Genomic DNA, 10,026 nt, shown 5'->3' on the forward strand with positions numbered 1-10,026 from the left:
GCACCCGCCGCTCATCTCGCAGGTCGGCATGTGCTCCAAGATCAAGAACTACTACAAGAGGACCGCTATCAAGGTATCACTTACTGTTAATAAAGTAAAAAAAAGACAATAAAAATATAGCCTATGTTACTGATAACGTAGCTTTGTAATAGTGAAACGATTTTTGAAATCTCCCCAGTTCTTGAATCGTTTAAATACATACAAAAATACAAATATTTGTAATATTAATATAGATTATGCTTATGTTAATATTTGCTTTGCCCGCGACTCTTACACGTGGAATTAAAGTGAAATAAAAGCAAGTGGCATGTGTTCTTCCAGACTAACCTCTACATCTATACATTCATCGAGATCCGTTCAGCAGTTTAGGTTACAGTTTCTAACAAACATCCATCCATCCCATTATAATTAGTAAGAAAACTGTGAATTTCCACTGTCGTAAGACTTCTTATAAAACTTTTTATTTTTTTGGTTTATTATAAATAGTATAAACGAGATAATAATGTAGAACAATTTAATTGTGCGGCAGTGCAATTTCAAGGTAAAAACCATTTTATATTCGTATATTCCTATTATAGTTTAATATCGCTCAATGTTTACGAAAGATATTAAACTATTATTTTTAAAAACTTTAATTGTGAGATGATTGTTCCAAATATACGCTACTCTTCTTCAAATTGCTAAAGGCCCAGTATACCAATGAAAATATCTAAATGTTCATACAAATTTCAGGATACGGGGCCGAAATCTTTTAAATACGGTGAAGTGGCGTACGCGCATACGTCGCCGTTCCTGGGTATCCTCGCGCCGGGCGCCACGCAGCCTGTTGTAGAGAATAATATGTACCGCGCGCCCATATACGAACATACTCTACCGCAGACTGACTTTCTTGTTATAAGGACCAGGTAAACTTTCTCTCTCTCGCTTTTCCGCTCCCTCTCCATATCTCTCTCTATCTACCACTCTCTTCCTTTCCGGCTCCCTCTCCCTATCCCTATCTCTCTCTCTCCCTTTCCAGCTCCCTCTCCCTATCTCTATTTTACTGTCATATTAGTTTCAAACTTTCCGACACATATTAAAGAGTAGATGTAAAGTCTTATATACAGTTTAATGATTGGTTTGATGAGATGAAAAACTGAAAAATGCTATTTAGTGTACATAAAAGTCCATTTTTTGTGGATGCATAATTTTTTTTTTTTTCGAAAATTTTAGAAGGATACCTTTTTTATTATTATTTTCAGACAAGCGTACTACATCCGTGAGATTGACGCGTTGTTCGTAGCGGGTCAGGAGTGTCCCTTGTACGAAGTTCCTGGACCAAATTCAAAGAGAGCTAATAACTTCGTTCGTGATTTTCTACAGGTAAAGTAATACTTCTTTGTAAGAACATAAAAAGTTTAAAAAACCCTTATCTAAAACTATAAATTATATGTGTTACAAAAACAGCCAGTTATTTTGTGAAAACTTTACAGGTTTACATATATAGATTGTTCTGGAAATCTCGAGATAATCCGCGTAGAATAAAGATGGATGATATAAAACGTGCCTTCCCTTCGCATTCAGAAAGTTCTATAAGGAAACGTCTTAAGTTGTGTGCAGACTTTAAGAGAACAGGATTGGATTCCAATTGGTATGTATATGACCCAAAATAAGTAAAATAAAAATTAACTTACTGTGTTTTTTCATCACAAAGTTTGGATGGATGGATGTATGTTAATTTGTAGCCTAAAGTGATGAATGGATCTCGATAGTTGGCAAAGATGTAGAGGATATTCTGGAAGAACACATACTATTGTTATTTTAATTCCACGCGGACGGAATCGCAGGCGAAAGCTATTGATGCTATTAATAAAAAAAATATCTGATAGGCCTAGAATATTTGTTGCAAATGTTTCGTATATTTCTATATTACTTTTAAATTGTTTTTTTCCATCAGGTGGGTCATAAAACCAGATTTCCGTCTACCCTCCGAAGAGGAGATCCGTGCGATGGTATCCCCGGAGCAATGCTGTGCGTACTTCAGCATGGCCGCTGCTGAACAGAGGCTGAAGGATGCAGGGTATGGAGAGAAGTTCATCTTCACGCCTATGGAGGATGATGACGAGGAGATGCAGTTGAAGATGGATGACGAGGTATTTGTTGAATCCATACAAAAAAGGACATGTTTGTTAAACTGAGGTAGAGAAAGAGAGAGAGAGTGTTTTTCGGTGGGCCGATCAATCGGTAATGAGGTTTGTTTTCTATTGGGCCGTTTGAATTTATTTAAATCCAATCGGCGGTAAAATTCAAAATTATTGATCAGCCGATAATTTCCCATTCGGCCGATCGACCGGTCTGATGAGAAACTCATGCTGGCCGAATGCCTTCACATTAATGACAAGAGTGAAGTGGAAGTAATATTTCTTATAAATGTATTTCTGAGGTCAAATTCTAGTCGGTGTGTAAGAATAGCTTATTTTAAGAATGTGTAGTATAATTTACTTGTAAATGTACATTTTCCAGGTGAAAGTAGCACCGTGGAACACGACCCGTGCGTACATCCAGGCGATGCGAGGCAAGTGTCTACTCCAGTTGACTGGTCCTGCCGACCCCACTGGTTGTGGCGAGGGTTTCTCCTACGTGCGGATGCCCAACAAGCCCACGCAACAGCCCAATGATGAACAGCAGCCGAAGAGAACTGTGACTGGAACTGATGCTGATCTGAGGAGACTTAGTCTTAACAATGCTAAAGCGCTGTTGAGGAAGTTTGGTGTACCAGAGGAAGAAGTATGTTTATATTCATGATGATGATAATGACGGCATTTAAAGACCGATTTATGTTTCAGTTTGTAATGTTTTTTTGGTAATCATTTGTAGGTAACAATAATCTATACATCTTTATCTATACTAATATTATAAAGAGGAAACATTTTTTTATGTTGATGGAATAACTCAAAAACTACTTGATCGATTTAAAAAAAAAATCCTTCACCGTTAAAAGCAACATTATCCCGGAGTAATACATTTTTATGACTTTTTAATTTGCGGACAAAGTCGCAAGCAACAGGTAGTTATTAATAATCATGTTTTGTCAAAATAGTCCATTTTTCTTATTGTATTTTTAGATCAAAAAATTATCGAGATGGGAAGTAATTGATGTCGTTAGAACATTATCGACGGAAAAGGCGAAAGCCGGCGAGGAAGGGATGACCAAATTCTCAAGAGGAAATCGATTTTCAATCGCGGAACATCAAGAAAGGTAATTTATCTAAATAAACATTTTATGAAATCTGTAATAACTATGTAATTATATCTATACTAATATTATAAAGATTTGGATAATTCAATTTTTGTATATATTGTAATAACTCAAAAACTTGTTAGGTCTCTATAGGCTCGGTCTGAAACATATAGTCGTCTCTTTCATTCTCTACTTAAATAATAGAGACAACAATACATTTCCATAGATACAAAGAGGAATGTCAGCGTATATTCGAGCTGCAGAACCGCGTGCTGACGAGCACGGAGGTGCTGAGTACGGACGAGGCGGAGAGCTCCGTCAGCGAGGAGTCAGATCTAGAGGAGATGGGAAAGAACTTAGAGAATATGCTGGCCAACAAGAAGACTACTGAACAGGTTATATTTTGTTCAACAAATAATTAAAAATAGAGAACTTATCAAAATTTTCAAAACCTTAATACATGAAAAAAAAATTTAAATGTATTGTACTCTAGCGGCTGAATATTAAAACGAATTTTTGAACACAGCATTGTCAGTTTCGCTTATAATCTAACTAATAAAAATGTCGAGTTGAAGCCTCGCTTTAATATTTTAGATGCTGTTATTAAAATATTGTTTTAATTTTCGACCGTTAGTTGCTTACTTACACTGTTTTACAAAAGAAAAATATTTGTAGTATAATTAAACGTGAAAATGTAAATTATATTACAGCTATCACTGGAAAGGGAAGAAGCTGAAAGAGCGGAATTAAGGAAAATGATTCTAGGACAATCTGAAAAGAAACCACAGATTAATCAAAATGATCAACAGCAGAGTTCAAATCAGGGTATGTAGTGCCTATTTTAAATAAATAAAAAAATAGATATACTTAGTTTTAGACCGAAAAAAGATTTATACCGACTGTTGTATTAAAAACATGCATTTATAACAGCGCCCTCTATTGTTCTTTAAATACAATATCGTCCCTTTCATTTTCCAAATAAGAACACATTGTAGTATATTTTATTATAGCAAGGGTTTTTATAACTATTTTTTCCATATCTGGCTATAATTTTATGTGTATTTCCAGGTCGTGTATTAAGAATAGTACGTACTTTCCGCAACCCTTCGGGTCAGAGATACACTCGTGTGGAACTAGTTCGTAAGGCCGCAGTCATAGAAGCCTACACTAAGATAAGGTCCACCAAAGACGAAGCCTTCATACGACAGTTCGCGACAATGGATGAAACGCAAAAGGAAGAAATGAAGCGAGAAAAACGAAGGATTCAGGTGCTTTATTTCTAAATACTCTCAAAAGTCTTATTTTTTGACTAGCTGTCGCCCGCAACTCTGTCCCCTTGGAATTTAAAGAAACTTAAGTAGCCTATGTTCTACCAGACTTTTTATATTCGTGACAAAGTTCATCAAGATCTGTTAGACGGTTTAGGAGATATTAGGAACGTCCATCCATCCATCCATTTTTACCTATGGATTTAGAGTAAATCTGTTTTTTTTTATGTTATGTGTTTTAAATGAATTATTTCTTTTCTAGGAACAATTGAGGCGTATCAAAAGGAATCAAGAAAGGGAAAGGTTGGCTGGTAATGTTACAGTGCCCGCTCCATTTCCTAGCAGTTTTGACAGTAAGTATATAACTATATACATATAACTAATAAAGATTATTGAGTATTTGTCCTTTTAGTTAGATTAGTTTTTGGCTCCTAAATATACTGACGCCTTATTTTTAGCTTTAAAAACTTTTAGTTAGTAAGTAGCTTATGTGTACTACCAGATTGTGTTATATGTCTGTGCCAAATTTCATTCAGATCCGTTTAGCAGTCGACTTAAAATTTCACGTTTATAATATGAAAGTATGATTTTCATTGCATGTCACTGCAATTCGAATAGAATGTACCGTGTTTTACTATTATTATAGTATTATAAGGTGGCAAAGGAGCGAGCCGCCACCTGAATTCGCCGGGAAAGCGAAGCAATCGCTGCTCATATATCCGCAATTTCAGAGGATATTTCACCTTCCTTTCCTAACCTTCCCTTATAAGAAAACGGTGGGACAGAAAAGAAACAGAAATTCGGCCTGGGGACTAAATATGAAAGTGTGTATTCTTCATTAGTATTCCCAGAAGTATAGTTAGTTTTTTTAATAACGTTTTGTTTTGTTTTACCAGATACTAAGATGACATCCTCGTCCTCGATGGACGTGAGCTCGCCATCCCCCGGGCTGACGCTGCTGGGACAGATCAAGCAAGAGGCGGACCTGCAGACCCCCTCCCGGCACCGGCGAGCTAAACTTAAACCGGACTTGAAACTTAAGGTGCGTTTAATAAAAAAAAGATATGTGTGATCGGGATTGAAATAGCTGAACTGATTACGATTAAATTTCTGATGTTTTCAAGTTTTAAGTCATAATTGAACTTTGAAAAAATGATTAATGTTAGTTAGTTAGTGCAACAATTGGCGAATTGAGTTAGCTTTTATCTGTGTGACTAACGGCTGAACGGAGATAATCATTAATTACCACTTTCTTGTTTCAAGAATAATAAAAATGAATCGATTGTTGACTTTTAATAACTCTAAGAACTAATGAGATACTTTGTTGTTTGTTACATCGAGGTGACATCTGAGCGAATGTGATGAATGAAATAAATTAAATTTTGACGATTGACGTCACGTGTCTCAAGCCAATTCCGGTCCCGTTTTAGTCGCACGAAAATGATCATAGTTTTTTTACATTTTTTTTTAGCTCAATGGTTGAATATTTATAAATCAATGTTTTTTTCTGGTTATCTTATAACAAGTAGTAACGTTTCAAAAAAAGAAAAAAAATACATGTATATTCCCTATTTAATCCAAAGTTCGTCCAAAGCAACATTATCAACAACGCCAATGTCAGTACAGTTATTGAGTGTTACTGTCCAACTGTACTGGCCAAGTGTGGGGCATCAAAAGTTTCTTAATCGAGGAGTAATTAATAATGCTGTGTGCAGTGCGGCGCGTGCGGGCAGGTGGGGCACATGCGCACTAACAAGGCGTGTCCGCTGTACTCGGGCTCGCTGAGCGCGCCGCTCTCCCCCGAGCACGAGGACGCGCCGCCAGACCCCGAAGACGACCTCGGCTACGTCGACGGCACCAAGCTGACCTTGCCCTCCAAACTTATTAAGGTATCAATTTTCATCATTAGATCACTATACTTCCCCACCCAAGTGTTTGGAGCCCATTACAAACTAGCTATTCCCTTACGGCTTCATCCGCATAAATCATAAAAACTATTTTATTGTTTACATTTGTAAAATTTTCAATTGCAAATGTCAATATTACCGATACCATAATAACCTTGCTTCTTTAATGTTGGCAGCTCGTATCGTGTGGTCTCTTTACCACATTAGGGATTTAATCCATAATATTTACCCCTAAGTTTAATGGCGTGAAAATACATAGCCTAAAGCATGACGTAAGTGTCAGGCTTTTTATTAATAAAAGAATTATTCAAAAATATGCTGTAATTGCTGACATCTTAGGCAACAAAAAAGTGTTTGTTTACACTTTATTATAATAGTATACATGGACAATAGTACTTACGGACTTCATTCTTATTATTTTGTCATTATGACTGTTTGACGGATAGATGTTTTTTTTACCATCTAACTCCAAAATATCTAAAAAGAAATAGATACAAATAAAGTATACTGTATGGGAAAACACATAGGTTACTTAACAATTTATTTAACTCGTGTAAAAAATTGCGGGCAAAGTCAAAATTAATTGACTTTTCTTACCCATAGTAAAAGTGATAGAAAGATACTTGGTTCCGGTTAGGACAATAAAATTTTTGTTTCGGTGGTTTGAGGTCAACGCCATCTATACCAAAAATATACTATTTAATGTACTTTTATTTTTTAATCTTGTTTTTTTTAGCAATCAGCGGAAGATCTCAAACGTCGTGGTATGAGTCGCAGCGAGATCCGCGCTGGCGGTAGGAACAAGAGGAGAGGGACCATTACGGAGTCCTGCGACTACCTCGTGCGGCGGCCCGCGGAGAGACGCCGCACTGACCCGCTGGTCACCCTCTCCTCACTCCTGGAAGCTGTCCTCAATCACATGCGGCATCTCCCTGATGTACAACCTTTCCTCTTCCCTGTCAACCCTAAGGTGAGTTTCACTGATTTCAATCTATCTTAGTTATATTGTAAATGTAAAAGTTTAGATGGATGGATGTTTGTTAGTTTGTACCCTAAGCAGCTGAGAAAGCTAGTAGTATTATAAATGCCAAAGTTTACATGGTTTGCTGAACGAATCTCGATAAAATTTGGCATGCATGTGGCTACTGACATTTGTTTTTTTTTATTCAACGCAGACGGAGTCGAGGGATTAATCTAGTATTTAGATATTTCTACTAGTGACCGACTGAAATTTCGCTCTCAGACAAAAAATCTTGTTTTGGTTCGGCCAAAATACTACTGAAACTCGAGTGTTCAACAATTTGCTCTTGCTTGAATCAAACGATACAATATTGAAATGTTCAAACGAGAGCTTATATTTTGTTATCTAGAATATATAATATGTTTTTAAAATAATAAAAACCTTTGTATTATTGTATTTCCAGTTGGTTGCGGATTACTACCGCATTGTATCGCGGCCGATGGACTTGCAGACTATCAGGGACAACCTGCGACAGAAACACTATCAGAGCAGAGAGGAATTTTTGGCTGATGTCAACCAGATTGTTGAAAACTCCACACTTTATAATGGTACAAGCTGTTCCTATGCGATTTCATCCACATAAAATTATAAAAATATTACTATATTGTTTACATTTGTCAAATTATTAATTGCATATGTCAAAATGACTTGACATGACAAACCTTGGCAATCTTTCTTTCTTGATGTTGGCAGCAACTTATGGTTTCTTTCCCACATTATGGTTTTTACTCAAAATATTTACCCCTAAGTTTAATGACGTCAAAATATGTAGCCTAAAGCATGACGCAAGTGAAGGGCTTTTTATTAAAAAGAGAATTATTCAAAAATATGCTGTATTGCTGACATCTTAGGCAACAAAGAAGTGTGTTTACGCTTTATTATAATAGTATAGATTAACATATACATAATACAATCTCAATAATTTAACTTTATGTTTGTCAGTAAATAATTGAATGAATACCCGATGCAAAAGCTTTGTCTTTTATGAAAATTGTGTAACATGTTTAGATTTATGGCGCGGAAGTTGATATATTCATGAAGGGTACTCAACAGCAATTAAATTCGAAAAACTTGTATAAGTAGATATAAGTATGAGAGTGAGACAGAGAGAGTGGGAGAGAGAGAGGCAAGATAGTATATTAAGTATTAAACCACCAGCAAATGAGACATCCAAAAATGTCTACCCACTGTGTTACTGGCACGAATTATATCGTTTTGTGTGAAAATGAAACAAAAATTGACATAATTGAAGTTAGTTATGATCAGATTTAATGCAAGTCCACTAGTCATAGTGTTTTTATCATTGTCTTTTTTTATCTTTTTTTCGTAAGGTCCTACAAGCAGTCTGACGGTGGCCGCTCAGCGCATGTTGCAGCGCTGCGTAGAGAAGTTAGCGGAGAAAGAGGAACAGCTCATGAAGTTAGAAAAACAAATCAATCCCTTGCTAGATGATAACGATCAGGTACGATATTACTTATATTATGTTGTTTGTATAAGCTCCTTATATTCTTAATAATAGCCATATAATGGACAAACTTATAGTCATTATATTATCTCTCTCAGGGCCTGTCCCACCACTGACTACTGGTACTCCTCAATAGATAATGTCGCAACAATATTAAATTTTTTTTCAATACTAAGGGCCTGTCCCACCACTGGCTGATAGAAGCTCAGATAGATTACAAATGACGTCATTGTCAGAAGGCAACAAATTCCGATATATCAGACAATTCACAATTTGGTGGGACAGGTCCTTAGTAAACACTTATTGCCGCGGCAAGCAGTTATTTTTTAGTTACGTAAGATTTAACCGTTGTAGACAAAAAAGATTTCTGCATGTAATATTGGAATAATGGTTTTAAAGAATTAACTTAAATAAGTTTTTTTTTTTATTTGTTATAGGTGGCGCTGTCGTTCATATTAGAGAATCTGCTGACGACGAAGCTGAAGGTGATGCCGGAGGCGTGGCCGTTCGTGAAGCCGGTGAACAAGAAGCAGGTGAAGGACTACTACAACGTCATCAAGCGCCCCATCGACATGGAGACCATGGGCAAGAAGATACAAGGTGATCAACACTTTACCAATAACGTAATACTAGTATTATAAATGCGAAAGTTTAGATGGATGGATGGGTGTTTGTTAGAGTTTGTAGCCTAAACGGCTGAACGGATTTCGATGAAATTTCGTATAGATGTGGAGGATAGTATGGAAGAACACATAGGCGATTTACTTTTGTTGTTTTTTTGATTCCACGCGAACGGAATTGCGGGCGAAAGCTAGTTTACAACTTTAGTAAAATTTACACCTCATTGTCCACAACTCCCATAGAAATGGCAATAGGAACTTTCGCATGTATAAAATTAGTAAGATGTAAAAGTTTGGATGGATGTGTGTTTCTTCGTATTGGCTATGGCTTAACGGATCTCGATTAAATTTGCCATAGATGTAGAACGTAGAACTAGTAAAACACTTAGGTTACTGCTTCAGTTTTTTTTTATATTCCCGACCCGATGAAGTCGGGGACAAAAGCTTTTATACAAAAATTGTTCATGACTTGTCGCAGTTAGAAAATAAAATTTTCCATTTTATACTGCTTCACCTTTCAGTAAA

The 10,026-nt window shown here is 36.3% G+C and overlaps 1 protein-coding gene across 1 annotated transcript in view; it reads left to right on the forward strand.

Moving 5' to 3' along the window:
* Positions 1 to 10,026, forward strand: part of LOC106106841 (transcription initiation factor TFIID subunit 1) — a 21,314-nt gene that overhangs the window by 6,549 nt on the left and 4,739 nt on the right. The window contains exons 11-27 of the mRNA XM_013287499.1: positions 1 to 73; positions 733 to 905; positions 1,242 to 1,362; positions 1,473 to 1,630; positions 1,937 to 2,132; positions 2,503 to 2,766; positions 3,105 to 3,238; positions 3,447 to 3,615; positions 3,931 to 4,045; positions 4,289 to 4,488; positions 4,751 to 4,841; positions 5,385 to 5,530; positions 6,204 to 6,377; positions 7,132 to 7,365; positions 7,820 to 7,964; positions 8,748 to 8,878; positions 9,319 to 9,504. Coding sequence (XP_013142953.1) covers positions 1 to 73; positions 733 to 905; positions 1,242 to 1,362; positions 1,473 to 1,630; positions 1,937 to 2,132; positions 2,503 to 2,766; positions 3,105 to 3,238; positions 3,447 to 3,615; positions 3,931 to 4,045; positions 4,289 to 4,488; positions 4,751 to 4,841; positions 5,385 to 5,530; positions 6,204 to 6,377; positions 7,132 to 7,365; positions 7,820 to 7,964; positions 8,748 to 8,878; positions 9,319 to 9,504 — 2,710 coding nt within the window. The remainder of the gene's footprint in view (positions 74 to 732; positions 906 to 1,241; positions 1,363 to 1,472; positions 1,631 to 1,936; positions 2,133 to 2,502; positions 2,767 to 3,104; positions 3,239 to 3,446; positions 3,616 to 3,930; positions 4,046 to 4,288; positions 4,489 to 4,750; positions 4,842 to 5,384; positions 5,531 to 6,203; positions 6,378 to 7,131; positions 7,366 to 7,819; positions 7,965 to 8,747; positions 8,879 to 9,318; positions 9,505 to 10,026) is intronic.

The sequence above is a fragment of the Papilio polytes genome, unplaced genomic scaffold (genome assembly GCF_000836215.1).
Source record: "Papilio polytes unplaced genomic scaffold, Ppol_1.0 DF822067.1, whole genome shotgun sequence".
In the NCBI taxonomy this organism is placed as follows: Eukaryota; Metazoa; Arthropoda; class Insecta; order Lepidoptera; family Papilionidae; genus Papilio; species Papilio polytes.